General features: G+C 40.4%; 1 protein-coding gene across 10 annotated transcripts in view; it reads left to right on the top strand.

Annotated features, from left to right (window-relative positions):
* Positions 1 to 15,339, top strand: part of MAP7D3 (MAP7 domain containing 3) — a 45,777-nt gene extending 30,438 nt beyond the window's left edge. For 6 of the 10 annotated variants that reach the window (XM_062007026.1, XM_062007030.1, XM_062007029.1 and 3 more), the window contains 10 exons: positions 877 to 1,022; positions 1,392 to 1,522; positions 2,054 to 2,292; positions 6,721 to 6,856; positions 7,959 to 8,139; positions 9,264 to 9,368; positions 9,635 to 9,688; positions 10,460 to 10,553; positions 11,014 to 11,212; positions 12,318 to 15,339. In XM_062007026.1, coding sequence (XP_061863010.1) covers positions 877 to 1,022; positions 1,392 to 1,522; positions 2,054 to 2,292; positions 6,721 to 6,856; positions 7,959 to 8,139; positions 9,264 to 9,368; positions 9,635 to 9,688; positions 10,460 to 10,553; positions 11,014 to 11,212; positions 12,318 to 12,627 — 1,595 coding nt within the window. In that variant the 3' untranslated portion in view covers positions 12,628 to 15,339. The remainder of the gene's footprint in view (positions 1 to 876; positions 1,023 to 1,391; positions 1,523 to 2,053; positions 2,293 to 6,720; positions 6,857 to 7,958; positions 8,140 to 9,263; positions 9,369 to 9,634; positions 9,689 to 10,459; positions 10,554 to 11,013; positions 11,213 to 12,317) is intronic. The other 4 variants (XM_062007031.1, XM_062007028.1, XM_062007025.1 and 1 more) reach the window with 2 other exon arrangements.
* The last annotated feature ends 202 nt before the right edge of the window (positions 15,340 to 15,541 follow it).

The following is a 15,541-nucleotide window of genomic DNA, read 5'->3' as shown; positions in this document are numbered from 1 at the left end:
AATAAAATGTATTTTCCATAAAGTTACAAAATTACGTGCTGGCATCTGTCACAATTTATTCAGACTGTAGAAAAATCCAATACCTAGTTTGAGAAGTAGATAGTTACAGCTACATGTGCCTATCCATCTAGATGGAAAAAGGTAAATTAGAAAAAGGTAATTAGAAGACACAATTTCTTTCAGTCTCTTCACTTATATTGACACTTCAGGTAGGAAAATTATTGTAGATTAACAGTTCACCTTTTTTTCTTCGTAGATTTCTTTCAAACCACCTATTTTGATTTGGTAATGTGGACAAAGGGCACACATATATAGTAATGAAAGGGTCAGAGAGGGGAAGTAGAACAGTGTTGCACAAATGCCTGTTTCACAAGAAAAGTTTATAAAGTAATGCTCAGATTCCTGATGTGATACTGTATAAATACTCTTTGAAAAGAAGGAATGCTTCCTCCTTGAGTATGGGGAAAACATACTTAAAACTTGAACCTGTCATGAAGAACTTGTAAGGAAAGATGTTAAGCCATTACAACTGAAGTATTTGTGATTAGATGCACCTTGACTTGAAATTAAAGTAACACTGGTATATTGCAAATTTAGACTATTTTTTTGGAAAAGCATTTTATTTTTATCTACACCAGACTGCTGCTTTCAGAATGATTTTATTCTTGGTGCTGATGCTTCCAAAGTACTAATTGTGTGCTGGTGGTGGTGTCTGTGTCCGTGACCCATTGCAATGTGCACTGCCTGTGGTGTTTCCCTGTATGGTTTCTAACACACACAATCTTTCTTTCTCTCTTTCTCCCTTTTCCCTTTCTCCTGTTCTTATGCTGTGCACTTGGTTCTTGTTTTGTCTTGTCAAATTCCTAACTTTTATAGAATCTCACCTCTGTCCTCGTTCAGCTTCAGCCAGTTCCATCAATTCCCCAGTCCCAACTCCTAAAGTGCCCGTGCGCAGTCGTAGCATCGACAGATTGAAGTCCTCTGTATCTTCATCTGATGCAAGTTCACCAGATTCAACCCAGGTTTGTTGAAAATCCACAGGAATTTGGTTTATGTTAATTGTGGGGTTTGGAGCAACTCAGGATGGGGACCCTTTTTCAACAGTTTGCTTACTTATTGAAATGTTCAGTAGTGTTTGCTTAAGAAACACAGTATTGAAATCAAGTTGGGATTTATGGCCCTTGATCTCTCTGGTACCTTAAAGGCACATTATTTGCTGCTTGGCGTTCCCAGAGTCGAATTTAGGTAACATATTGACCGGGTCTGTGTTTTGCAACATGAAGGAAATGTAAAGTACATCTTGTTGAGGAGTACATTTGTTGGGACAGTTCATCTGTCTGGAGTGTATTCTAGAGAGTGAACATTATTTTGGTTTTTATGCATCTTCTCAGAAATCAGAGACAGAAAAACCCTCCCCAGGTTCTGGTTTAAGACGCCCTCCCTCACCATCTGTGGCTGCCCGTAGAAGATCCCCCTCTCCTGCTAATTTGGTGAAGCGTCCTCCGTCACCTTCTACAGTTCGGTACGTGTCCAGGTTAAATATCTTCTTTTATTCAGAACAGAATGAAGTATGCTTCCTGTCTCAGGACAACTATGCTGTTAGAATTTGGATGACCTACACTATGCCATGTTTACATGCCTAAGGACTTCATTTTGGTCTGATTTCTTTTTTCCACAGCAGGGATGCAGCTCTTACTTGAACCTTTGTCTCTTTTTGTGCAGATAAATACACCCTGGTGCATTAAAACAACTAGAAAGCTTGTGAGCTTCTGAGCAAGCTGGTCTGCCTGTATTAGTGTAAGAAGTTTCTTAGATTGGAAACACAGGATTCATTCTTGATGTGGAGTAAATGGAGGTCTGGACTAGCAGACTTGTTTTGGTGCTAGCCCACAAGTTCAGGTGCCCAGGGTATTTTGGAATCCTGTATTTGAGTTTTATGAGGAAGGCAGATTCATTAAAGTGGGATATGTAATGTAAGCTAACCAAAGCTGTCTTCAGTTGCATGTTTGAGGTTTTTGGTGTTAGCCCTGGAAAATATTCCTTATTTCAACAGACAAAAGACTCGTCCACCCTCACCCAGCCTGTCAAAACAAAGGCCACCATCTCCTGCTCCAACGTCTAAACCGGCACCCATCCAACGCCCACCTCTCACACCAGGTGTTATAAACATTACCAAAAAGAAAAGTGAAGCAGAGAGCAAACCAAAGGATAAGAGCACAGAAGGAGCAGGACAAGAGCAAGGTGCTTCACCAGCCTTGGATGCGGAAGCAACTAGCACAAAGACCAAAGAAGGTGAGTGTTTCTCAGTGTCTGGTGCACTCTCACCAAAGACATCTCTAGTGCATGCTAGGACTGGTGAAATTGTGAGGCAGATTACTGGAGGGTAGGATGCTTTAAGGCAGAAACTGTTCACTGCTTATTATTTATACAATAATTTTATATGATATGACTTCAGGATGTGGATTTAAGGGCAGTAGTCAGATTATTTGACTTGAAGATAAAAGTCAGAAGCTTTCAATATTACTACTTATGCTATAATTTTAAGAAAAGCACAATCCTGTTTGCCTTTTGGAGTTCAGCCACACTAGCTGAGGGATCTACTAGCTTAGATTTGCAAAGTCAATAGTTAAACCATGCACAGGTATTTTGCCCAGTTGGTAGGTCTTAAAGTTGCTTGTGTAGAGACCTGCTTGGAGGAAGAAATGGGCTACTGGTGCATCACAGGCTGAGGGTCTGTTTTCACAAGGATAAATAGAATGCTCCCTCAGTCTTGATTCTAGTGAATAATAATCTATAATCATTGCTGCCTCAAGAAAAAGTGGTCAATTCATTGGTCACACTGACAAATTATTGTGGTAGATTAAGGAGAGCCATGTACCAGATAAGCAATTAGTCCTCTTCATTGTGCCAAGTAAGCACAGCCTCTGTCCTTCCTGCTGGAAGAACACCATCTGCCATCTCCAGAACAGAATCTGGGAGAACCTTCTGGTGAGGTCTGACAGGCACTTCTCTGTGGAGGACTTAGGGGAAATTTAACAGGAAAAGGAGGGATCTCTGGAATTTAAGCCACAGCCAGTGGGCAGTATTGGGGGTGAAAATTCTTCAGACACAAGGTAAGTGGGAATATTTGCTTTCTGCACGTTACTGCATGTACGGTTCATGTTGTGGCTTCCTCAGCTGTTACAGTTGTCTGTTATTTCTGAGGCTCTTCCTAACATTGCTCAATGTTGAATGTGTTAGTCAGCTGAAGAACGCATTTATGGTACAGTCTTTGAGCTTGTGTTCCTCTAGAAGGAAGCCTGGATGTCAGAGTCAAATGTGGATGTTTGTATGACGTTCCACATCCGTCTTCAGTGTCACATCATTTGTCTTTGCAGTCAGAATGTCCATCCCTAGATGTGCTACCTTACTGTGACAAATATCTTGCATGCCTCAGAGGGGGCATAATCAGTTGTGATCAGTGTCATTGGTTGATTGAAACCTCTACAGCAATGTGTCCTGTTTCTGTGTCTTCCAGTTGTTCTGGAACAAGAACACCTGTCCTTGTTCCTTGAATGCCCCACCTGCCTCCTCTCTACACTGACTTCTGGAACTGTATTACCCCCCTTTAGCTGTTTCCATTTTATTTTATTGCTAATCTCCAAGCTAGTCAGCTTGTAGTGATTCATCCCGTGACTGGGTGAAGCTCTTTTTCTTTGACACAGAGATAAGGAAATGATGGACATGTTCTTCAACACAAGATGATTCCATTTATCTCTCTGAATGTTTTGGTGCACTGCAGTATTGCTAAGCAAGGCAAAATGTTCTTAAAAAGTTACTTTCACTTTTCAAGGCAATTTCCATTTTACACATCTGTGTAGGCAATTCACTTGGTGATTTGATGCAATACCATATTCCAGACAGCTTCTGAAGTCAGAATGTACCAATAAATGGCATGTGGCAAATCACTCTCTAGGTCTTGTAGGTTCAATCTGATTTCAGCTTTGTGCATTTTGATCTTCCCACCATCTATTCTCCTTCAAACTAGATTGCCTGTTGCTGGTAAACAGCAATCAAGTTTTGTCTTTTTTTGTGACTTTTTACAAAAATATACTTCTGTGCAGTAAAACACTTTTTATTTTTCAGTGACTTGGAGCATTTGTCATTTCTGGCAGCAGCCTTTCGCAGCTTCTCTGAAAGTTAAAAGGCTTGTTTCAACTTAAAGCATAAGAAGTGCTCCTTCATGAGCTCTCACCTTATGCATGATGATAGGTAATAAACTATCGTAGAGCCTCACTTTGATGTATCTGGGTAGTGAAGGCTTTGGAATATGATTTTGTAAATTAATTGTGAATAAACGACTTGCCTTGAAATGTGTCGGAATCCTCCCTCCGTCCAACTAATAGCACATTTTACAGTTGTTCTCCTAACTCTTTTCCTCTTTCTCCTTTCATCACTAAAAGGTACTTTGAGATAGACAGTTCTTATCAGGAATCACAGTGAGAGTACAAGCAGCTGAGTATAAAACACTGCAAGAATCCTCTTAAGGCATGTTAACAGTCATGTTGGGAAGTTCATGTCCTGTCCTATGGAAACAGGCTGTGCAAGGGGTGCATGGAGATGAAAGCACTGTGGAAGTAACCATATGGAAAACATCAGTAAAGTTTCAGAAGTGAAAATGCAATGGGAAGGTTCCTCACAGACTTGAGATCTCCTACCCTTCCTTTTGTTTTTATGGCCTCTGTTCTTTCCGTATCCGTGGTGAACTCTGAATCATTGTGACTAGTTTTTTTCTATCATTTGCAATACTAGATACTAATCATATTTCAAGCTGTCATTATCATGTCATAACCTAAAAGCCTAAAACCTTTAGACTTCTTCCTGAGGATTAAGTTGCATTATTTAGGTTCAGTTTTGAGGGAGTTAACTAGGTTAAACCTGATATTGTCGACCAGTCTCAATACAGCTGAGATTCTAGTAGTGTTAAAATGGGACTGCTGTGTTGGTTTCTCTGCCAGTGCACAACAGAAAATGGCCTTTGCTGTAAATAGTGACTAGTCTAAACTGGCAAGACACTAAAGTAGTAGCAGAGAAGGTAGCATTTGGATTTCTTTGTGGTTATATACTGGCAATGCTAAATGAAACCTCCCTCCTTTAAATAAAAAAGGAAGTTGCAGAATATAGGAAGAAACGCACATGCAAGTTTTTTGAGTTCCTATGCGACCTTATCTAGGTGAATCAGCTTCTGCAGGGGGGTTGGACTAGATGATCTCTAAAGGTCCCTTCCAACCCCCACCATTCTATGATTCTGTGAGCAGGCAAATCCTACTAATGGTTCGTATAACTGCAGAGGAGTGGTCTTTCCTGCTCAGGGGAAAGGAGGATCCCTCTTGACTTCAGTTCAAATGTGGAATTGTTAAGACTGATTCTTGTTTGTGCCAACATGACTGCATCCCAAATCAGCAGCACTGTGTGTTCTGGGGAGGTGCTTCTTTTTCAGCACTGGATAAATCTTAAGTATTAGAAAACGTCTCTGTGGCTGCACTCCATCAGTGCTGGAATGCTTTTTCTGTGATTGCAGGAACAATTTTTATGCAGGGAACACTGCCATGATTCAGCTGCTGAGGGTTTAGTCTGTCTAATTATGCCCTATAGCTGCAGGTAGTGATTACGTGTCCATGGGGCTTAAGCAGCTTTTCAGGTATTAAAGTTCCTAATGATAGCATTGTGTTTTGAATGACTTGTCTTTAGGTCAGAAGCAGAAGAACTGATCAAACCCTGATGTCATTGTTCATTAAAATTACCTTGACTTGAAGGCTTTGTAACTATTAAGAAAAAAAATATGTGCTGATTTGTGAACTGTTGAAAAGATGGAAGAGAGTTCCTCACCAACATTATGATGCTGTTCCTCTACTGGTGCCAAGAGCTAGTTCTCTGAGAATTCAAATTTTCAGAAAAGTCACATTTGAACAATGATATTTCTAAAGAGTGGGAATAACTGCTAAAAACCAGAGTCCTCTCAGCATATCTACTGAGAACAAGTGGATGTCAAGAGTGGTTCTTTTTTTTCATAATGCTAATTTATAATAGTGTTTCTGACGTTCAGACACCATAACACCAGGCAGGACATGAAGAAACATAAACTGCAGGACTGTAGAAATATCTCCTACCCCAGTGGTCAGAGCTGTTTTGTTCTCCATGTAAACTGGAGATTGATTTGTTGCTAAAACGTGTAGAAATATGGTATTACTGAAGTCATTGGGATGTGCCTTCCAGGATAAAGAAAATGGTGATTATTTGCACCCTTAAGATACTGTAAATATAGGGGCATGCATATTGTTATGAAACAAGACAAATTAAGAAAAATGTTTCCTCTTTAGGGTTGTGTGTGTTCAGTTTTATTAGGAGGAAGTTCCATGGATGTCATAAAACAGTATTTTTTTCAGTTTTAAGTGTTTAGAAGTATTAACAGAATAAAGGTGTCTTTCAGAAACACATTTTTTAGTACTGTGGTAACTGGGGAATATCTTTAACTGTATCATCTGGAATATGGCTGGATCCATGTACTTGAAATGAGTTGTTACTGTATCAGGGTGAGTGAGATCTTGTGCCTCTGGATCTCTTGAGGACACCCCTTTGGCTCTTTGTGGGCCTTTAGATACAGAGTGTACTTGCTGAGTGATGAGCACTGATTTTAAGTTACAGGGGCTTTTTAACAGCAGTTTCTTTTAACCTTTGCAGAATCAGGTAGCAAAACAGTAGCAGGGACCACCACAGCTGAAGAAGCTGCTAAAATCTTGGCAGAGAAACGACGTCTAGCACGAGAGCAAAGAGAGCGCGAAGACCAAGAAAGAATTCAGAGGCAAGAAGAGGAAAGGTAACTGTCAAGGAGAAGGAAGGACACTGTCAGTGGTGGGGTGTGGTTGGAACGGACACTCCAGCTGTGTGTGTTTCCTAAGCTTTAAGGTCCTGTAAATCTTAATGCAGTTCCTGAAGCACCATTTGAGAGGAGACGAGTTGCATGTGAATCATTAATCTGTATCCCAGTATATATGTAACTCGTAGTCCCTGTGCAAACTACTGCTGATTTTTCCTTCCAGTCACAAGTGGTGTTTTTATTTCAAAACTAGGATGTGTTTTTTATACCACTTGTGTTATTTTTTTTTTGTATTTGTCTTCAAATAGTCAATCTCTCTGGATTAAACTTTCTTTTGATGAACTCAGGCAGTGATTTGATGCTACATTACATCTCATGTTAGTGGTCTGAAATCCAGATCAGAAGTGTTGCAGCCACGTAATTCAAAGTGGCAAATTAATGTGTATTTGGTTCACTGCACAGAAGCTGTTACACATAAATTATTAACTTTGTGCTAACTAGCTTGATTCCAAATGAGGGGTCACCTGTCTGTGCTTCTTTGAACATGATGGAACATCAGATTTTGCCTGTTTTCCACTCATGGGTAACAGAGGTGTCATAAACTTGCATGCAGTGTTCTCTAGGTGTTTTATCAGAAGTGTGTCATCAGATCTGTTGTGTATGTCTGCATGATCTAGCAGTGTCCACCTCCAAAATATCTCTGGGATTCAGACTATGGAAGAAACTGCTTTAGGAAATCCAACTAAATTTATGTTTGACAGTAATTAAAAGCTTTGTTCATGCGGTGGATGCAGGTGGTTTTTATTAAATACTTATTGCTTAATCCAGTTCTCAGTCAAACATTGGAGCAACCTGCCTTGGCCTTGACTTAATCAACAAAGAACACTTATGTATTTGTAGTTAGTTTCTTCCAAGGTATTCTGGTTTTCCCTTCGGCTGATCTGAATGGTGGCATTTGTAAATCCAAACCAGAAAGTATCATTATGCGGTTATTTCATGTGGGGTAACTTAGAACATTCTGACTTTCCGAGTCTATCTCATGTGCATGCACACTTTAAAGAAATAACTATCCAGTTGCTAATCTGTATCTTGGAAACACTAGAATCAGAGAAGAAGAAATGGCCAAGAGAGCAACTGAGGAAAAAGCACGATGGGAGGAGGAGCTCCGCAAGCAGGAGGAAGAAAAGAGACTGGCTTATGAGGAACAGCAAAGACAAGCTGAAGAGGAGAGGATCCGCCGAGAACAGGAAGAGCAGGAAAAACTTGCAGAGCTTCAGCACCAGGTCTGTTTATCTGTAGGCTCCAAATGTGTTCCTCATACAGGCTGCAGACATGTTTTTGAGGGGATTGTCTTTGATTTTCTTTTCACCCAACAGTTTTGACAAGTCTGTCAGGAATGATGTAAAGCAGAGTTCATACTGTCTGCCATGGATTTGAGAATGTTTTCAAGTCCTTTCCTTGCCCTAGTCTGTGTGATTATTTTTTTTTCAATATTTGATGAATTCAAGAGTGAGGCAGAAGCAGATATTTGGGAATTTTTTTCGCCATCTGGGATGTTATTTTGTACATGTAAAATATTTGTACTTTACCAGCTTACTGCTATGAATTATAAGGAGGTGGCCTGTCTGGGATGTCATCTGTCCTGTTCTGATTATTTTAAAAGAAAGACTGGTAGTGTTTCCAAGTCTGCTTTTCTGGTTGCTAACTAGTCTTTCACAGCTAGTATCTGTACCTTTACAAAGGCATCCTTCTATCTGAGGGAAGCTGTTTTACAGAAAGTGGAGTCACTATAAATGAGATTCATTTGAAAACTGGAGCAGTTTCACAATGAAATTCTTTGTGTTTAAAGAAACATATCTAATGGATAGCATTGACATGCATCTGAACATTTCATTGAAAGCTTGTTTAAGTTTATACAGTTCTTTGGAGTGTTAACTAGGCTTCTGTCTTCTTTCCAGTCATACTGGAAAAGATTTTGCAATGTAGAAGGAACAGAAGATACTCAGTACCAAGTATCTTGGTAGTAATACCTGACTGCCAGGGTTTTTAGGTTAACCTTGCTACCTTCAGAATTTAATTGTGGTCTTGTTACTTTATAAATTATCCTCCGTGGACAAACCTTCATGGTGAAGTACAATTTGAACCCTGAGTAGCTAAACAACATCGCGAAGATTTGCATAATCACAACATAGCCATGCACATCATGGAGGTTTTTTCACATCAGTTTCTGAATGTCATAATAATATATATTTCATGTCAGTAGCTGGGTAATTGACATTTAGCTGCAGTGTATGGTAATATTAAATAGTGATTGTCTGATGTTCCTGTCTCTGTTGAACCAGGATCTCTGTAACAGCTCTGCTTTTGACTCTTGGGATTAATTGTACTGTCCTTGTTTTATTTTCAGAGAGAAGAAGCTGAAGCAAAAGCTCAAGAAGAAGCTGAAAGACAGCGGCTGGAAAGAGAGAGAATTATGCAGCAAAATATGCAGGAAAGGCTTGAAAGAAAAAAGGTAATACTGTTTTGAAAGCAGAGAGGTTTCTCAGCCTAAAATAGTGCTTGAGGTGTTAAACTGAACAGGCAAATGCTCTTGAAAGGATTTAAATAGGAGTAGTGTGGGTTTTGTAAACAGCCCACTCTGGCCTGTGAGCTTTAAAAATGATGAATAAAGGAGGAAATTTGTGAAATATGAAGATATATTATCACTGAAAATTTAGACCAGAGTGCTGAAATATAAAGCTCTTTATGTCATTGGAAATATTTTCCCTGTCTCAACAGAGAATCGAAGAAATCATGAAAAGAACACGAAAAGCAGATCAAAACGAATCCAAGGTACTTTTTTGTTTTGATCTTTGTAATGCCAGAGTAGGCCTTTCCCACAGAAGGCTTTGCCTTGCATCTTGTCTTCCTCTGTTCCCCTTACATAAATCAGCTCCCCCCTGAAGTGCAAAGTTCTGGTGGACCAAAATGATTTTCGGTAGCTTCCCATTGCACACATTCTTCTGCTTTGCTTGTTCCGACAAGAAGGCTTTGATGCATTTTTGTTCAAGGCACATGGGAACAATGTGACCTGGCATTATCACTTGCAGATTGGTTAAAAATTGTTATTTTGGGTTTTTTTAAACTGTATGCATTCTGCTGGGGCCATTTTCCCTCAGAAAACTTCAATTCCTGTCTTCATCTGTTTGCTTAAAGCAAATCTGATGCCCCTTGGATTGCTACAGTAACCCAGGTGTATTTTGTTAATGTAGTGACCTAAGGCTTGGGGTAAATTATGGGTAATATATTGAGGAGTTGTTGCTGTTCTCTGAACATTCAAGACCAACGTCTTCATATAGCTGAAAATCAATAAATACTTAGTACATGCCTTGGAGAAATGAGAGGGAAAGAAACTCAGGATTAGTTGGTAGACAGGAGATGGAACTGGGTCCCACACTTTCCTTTACAGGCTCTGGCTCAGCAGAGCACGTGTTTCTGGGTGACTCAATTGCCTATTAGCCTTTGGGCTAGTATGGCTTCACTGCTGGGCACAGAATAGTCCTGCATGGGAGCCATGATGAACCGTTTGCTTGAGTTGTTCTGAGTAACACTCCGGCAATTCAGTTGCAGAGTGAAGGGAAGTCTACCTCTGAGTCTATGGAAGGAGAGGATATTGAAGAGGAGGAAGAGTTGGGTCTTGAGAAGACTGATCAGCCAGGTAAGGAAACTTAATGAGTCAGGTCTAAGTGGCAGTTGGTGTCTCAGTGACTTTTAAGCATTGTTAAAAAGGTCACTTAATCAGAGCACTGCAATGATCTGAGACATAAGTCCCAGAAATGCCAGGGCAGCTCTCTGCTTGAACAGAGTATCATTGCTTGGTCTGTGCCACAAGAAACAGGCAAAATGATTAAATGCAAAAATGATTTGAGAAGGCAGGCAGCATGCTTTCATTTTACAAGTGTATTATTAAAGATGGAAAACAAATTCCATGTTGTTATAGGCAGCTTGTGTATAGATCTACAGATAAATTAATCTATTGAAGCCAAGTGCCTCATTTTGACTAGGAAGGATCACTTTGGCACTTGCATTTTGTTCATTTAGAATAGCAATTCTGTTACTGATACTCTCTTTTTTCCTTTCCTTTTTTATTCTTTCTGGATTTTTTCCCCCACTTTCAGGGAAGCTAAATGGTGTTGACTTAGCCCAGGAAGTCAAGGGGGAGGCTGAGAACTGTTTAAAGACTGCACATAGCTTGATCTCTCCAGAATCTGAGGAACAAGACGTGTCAGAGTCAAAGGCCAGTGAAGTGTTCATGAATGGAGGCGATTTGAAAAGTGATGGGGGGTCTCTCCTTGTGACTGAATTAAAGGATTCCAGGTGAGTCTGTGTGGGTGGCTGCCTTACTGTCAGAGCAGTTATCCGTCACACAAGCAATCTCTCTCCATGTTTAAATTAAATTTAGTGCTGCATGTAGCACTGCCTCAAATTTTGCACCCTGCTAGCTTTGTGGTATGTCTCTGGCCTGCTCCAGGCATGTGGTGGTTGCATGCTGTCAGTTTACTGCTTCACGCAGAGGCAGTTAGTTCAGGATAATTGTTTGTTTAGATGGCACCATGTTAACAGTGCCTCTGAAGGAGTGAGACACAGAGCCAGCAACGTGGCAGTGTTGCTCAGAAAGAACAGCATTGGCTTGAAGTCTTTTCACTGGAAATGGCTAGCAGTTCTGTTCCTTAACAAAACATTAAACAAGAGGGAGGGAGACAACACTGAAAAGGGAGAATAACACACAGAAAGCTCTAGAACAGTTTCAGTTGTGCTGAAATACCAGATACAACACCCAAGCCTCCTTTAATGGGAGTTTTTGGTAGCATTTCAAATTTTATCTTTTTGAACAAAAAGCTTTTCCATCTACTACTGGAAAATCTGTCCTCTGATGTTTGTTCCTTTGGCTGATGTAAATGCTAATGATTCAGAAATGACATTGGGAACTCGTTCTTTAAAGTGGTGATAAATTAATCTCATTCCTCCAGTGACAGAACATACAGACATTTTCATGATTTTCTTGAGAATGAGGGAAAATTGATCACTCTGATTTGGGTTTAGTTTTTGAATCCCTTTTAAATATAACTAGTCTTCTGAGGCTCGGTTTTGTGTTAAAAATGTCTGGAGGAATAAAAAGGGCAAAATGCACACTACTGAAGTAGGGTTTGAGTGGTGCAGGGCTTGTTGCTTTTTTATATCACATTTCTGAGGCCAGACCTTACCTGAGAGGTATTGGTATAGTAAACAGTGACTGTATGTTGGTGGGTCGTTCTTGCCATTAGCTCTTGGAGAGGAAGTCCTGCATGGCAGCTGGAGGAGCTGGGAATGCCCTTCAGGATATTCGGTGCTTTGCAAAGTATGCAGACTGCTAGTTGGCTGGTTTGTAATCAATCTAAAGGTTAAACAGGAACTGTGACACACGTATCCATTCTTTTTCTAGCCATCCTGCAAAAGAAATGGTTATGGATGACAGCGTGAAGTCGGGTGGTAACAAAGCTGATCATACGATTGGACTTATTCAGAATCTTAATGGAAAATCGGGTTCCTGGACTTTTGAGGAGTTCATTGGCGTTGGAGTACATTCCAAGTCAACCAAACTGAGCTCAGAGAGCATCTCTGCTGGTAACTGTAATCAAAACTTGAATGATGCTGCTACAATACCTTCTAGTCCCAAATTGGCTTTTGAGGAAGATGGTGCAGTGAATTCCTTGACCAAACCTATAGATGCTTCATCAGGTAATCCAAGCTGATTTCCCTATCTGTCTCTTCCTCTGGGTAGGTAATTAACTTCCTTGCATTTTACTCTCCTTGCCTTAACTACAGCTTCTTATTTTAAGGCACTTTTTCCAATGCATAGACCAGAGGGAAAGCTCTTTGTTTAGTGCTTGTGACTTGAGTTATGTCAGAAGGGGTCACCAACTGATGCCTTTGTAGGGAATTGCTCTAGGCAGCAGCTAAGGCCTGTCATGAAGGCTCTTCCAAAGACACAGCTGAGCCCTGTAAAGCTCCTGTATCGCCTACCAGCACTGGAGCCCATCTGTTTTATTTTAAGCTTCTAAGATATCTTAAATGGCATATGTTACTTTTGAAGATACTAATGGTTTAAAAAGTGTCTGATGTAACTTCATAGACAAGACTTTTCCCACCCCTAGGCACTTCCTGTAACTTTGATGCTGACCTGTGTGGTCTTACAAGGTCTTTCCAGGCTCTGGCAAGGTATTAACTGTCATCTCTACTTACTGTAGAATAGTCTATCATTTCACTGAAAGAGGTAACACCAACCTTAAGTTCTACAGACGGTTGTGTTACGTATTGGGAGGAATAATAAAGCTGTACACATGCTATGCTGAATTTCCTGAAGGAAGCAGGGCTGCATCTGAAGCTACATGTACTTGAGAAGCCAAACCCTCATGCAGTACAGCATGTCAGAGAGGCTTCAGTAAGCTTGTTTAGGCAAGACTGAACTTCTCTGGTGTTGGAGGATAGGCCCCAAATGGACATACTCCCAGCAGGAGATCTCTTTCCATGAGATAAATGACTGTGTGAACAGTTGAATGGTAGTGGAAAAAACAAGACCTGCCCTCCACATTTTCTTTAAGTGATGTGTAGCACTTTTTTTTTTTATTAAAGTGTAGCACTTTTCTAGACTGAACTGTTTCCCGAGTCTCCTCTGTCACTCTGCGTCTTGAGAACTTTCGTCCCATGGAGGTTGTCTTGGTGAGACTCCCCTCAAGGCCACAACTAACTAGGCCATGGGAACAGGCAGATCTCATGTGACACTGCTGATCACATTCTGTTCTGAGCAAAATCACTAACGTTTTACTTAAGAAACTGTTGCCTTTTAACTTTGAACTTGACAGTGTTTAGATGTAATGTGGTTGGAGAATTATGTACAGAACTTGGAAAACTCAATATTCACACATAAAAACGAGCAAAGCTGCTGTGCTGGTTTTGGTGCCATAAGTGACGGAGTGGTTCTGTGCTCACAGCCTGGATGTAGCCTCTGACAGTGGTGATAGACGTATGTGTCATACAGGAATGGTGGTTAAACGTTTTCTTCTCTTTGCTCTTTGGACAGAACTGTGAACACTAGAGACCTGGAAATAATCTGATTGCACTGCAGTAATCCAGTGTTTGATCAAGTACTGAAGGCCTTGTTTTGAAAAGCTGCTTGTTTACCTTTATCCATCTTAGAGTTTGCAAAAACACAAAAACTCACCAGGGAAAGGATGACAAACTTCTAATTTGCACCTTGAACCATTTCAGGGAAACTATTGTGCTGATGTTCCTTTTCTGTTCGTTTAGCTAGTTGTTAGATTAGACTTCCTTGTTCAAATATCACTTGTTTCCCTTTTACAGCCTTTACAGTAACCTGTTTGAGTCTCTTTTGTTCAGTTTTCATCCCAGAGTCTGCATATTCTTAAAGTGGCACTTGATGAAATAAAAGACTCATTCAGGTTGTGTTGAAGCTGAACTCCCTTTGTAATGTTCTAGAAAAATGCTGTTACTCGTTGGTTCATGTGCTATTTAAAAACACAAAACTGAGCATCTTCAGTTTTGGCTGGAGAAGAAAAACTCCTTATTTTCCAACATGAAAATATTGGCAGTTTCAGAATGCAGTATTGTACTCCCACTAATATGTTTTAATCTATTGGCAAACATCAGAACATTTTATTACAGCATATGCACTAATCTATTACCAAAATAACCTGGAGATGCCTGTTATAGTGCGGTTTAACATGTCATGCTTTTAAAAATGTTTTTTCTTTTGAATTACCTATTTAAGTTTATCTACACTTATGGAAGTATTATTTTATTGTGTACATAACAGTATTAGACCACTGAAGTCACGTTTTGTTGATGTTAATTATTCTAAGTGTTGCTGTTCTAGCAGTGTAACAGTGGCTGCAAGCTGCTTATATATTTCCTTCCCCCTAAAGCCTGCATTAAGTAACCCATTTAACCTAAACTTTGCTTTTTACAGCACAAGGAGATTAACTAAGCATCTCCTGAAAACAGCTACTAAAAATAATAATGCAGACTTGTTCTTATGTCTCCTGTAACAGACTGCCTAGGTGCTTACTTTAAAAACTAGCTGTCTCAAACTTGCAATAAACCATTGGCTGATCCTTCAGCTCAAACAAATCATCCACCAGACACCTGTGTTTTCAGTGGTTCGATGCAGAGGGGTTGGCTGGAACTCATGGCAGTTTCCATAGGAAACCCTCAGCCTTCCTACTTCCACTCTTTGCTGTTCAGAACACGGTAGAACTGTTGTAGACTTTAGAGCAGTGCCTTAGGTTAAAGGAAAAATGTATTTTTGTACGGTAGGGGTTTTGTTCTGGCAGAGACAATCACTCTCACGGAAAAGGTGCCGGTATGTGTTTCTGTGCTGATGTGTGTTGAACGGTCTGTTACAGCTCTCTGTAAATACTCTCTGTTCAATAAACTTTGCAGTTGAACATGGCTTCACTTCTGGAATGCTAAAAGTGCCCTTGGGAGGAGGCTGCAGCCTGTTGCTGCGCTGACCTGCCATGAGCTGCTGGCAGGTGCTCCGCACGGCTGAGGCCCACAACACACCTCACTGGTGGCCTGGGGAAGGTGCTGGGACTAACACCTGCAGCTCTTGCTCTGTGGGTATATAGAATCATTATGTGCTGCTGT

Source organism: Colius striatus, chromosome 13 (assembly GCF_028858725.1).
Source record: "Colius striatus isolate bColStr4 chromosome 13, bColStr4.1.hap1, whole genome shotgun sequence".
NCBI lineage: Eukaryota > Metazoa > Chordata > Aves > Coliiformes > Coliidae > Colius > Colius striatus.
This window is presented reverse-complemented; position numbering and strand designations above follow the sequence as displayed.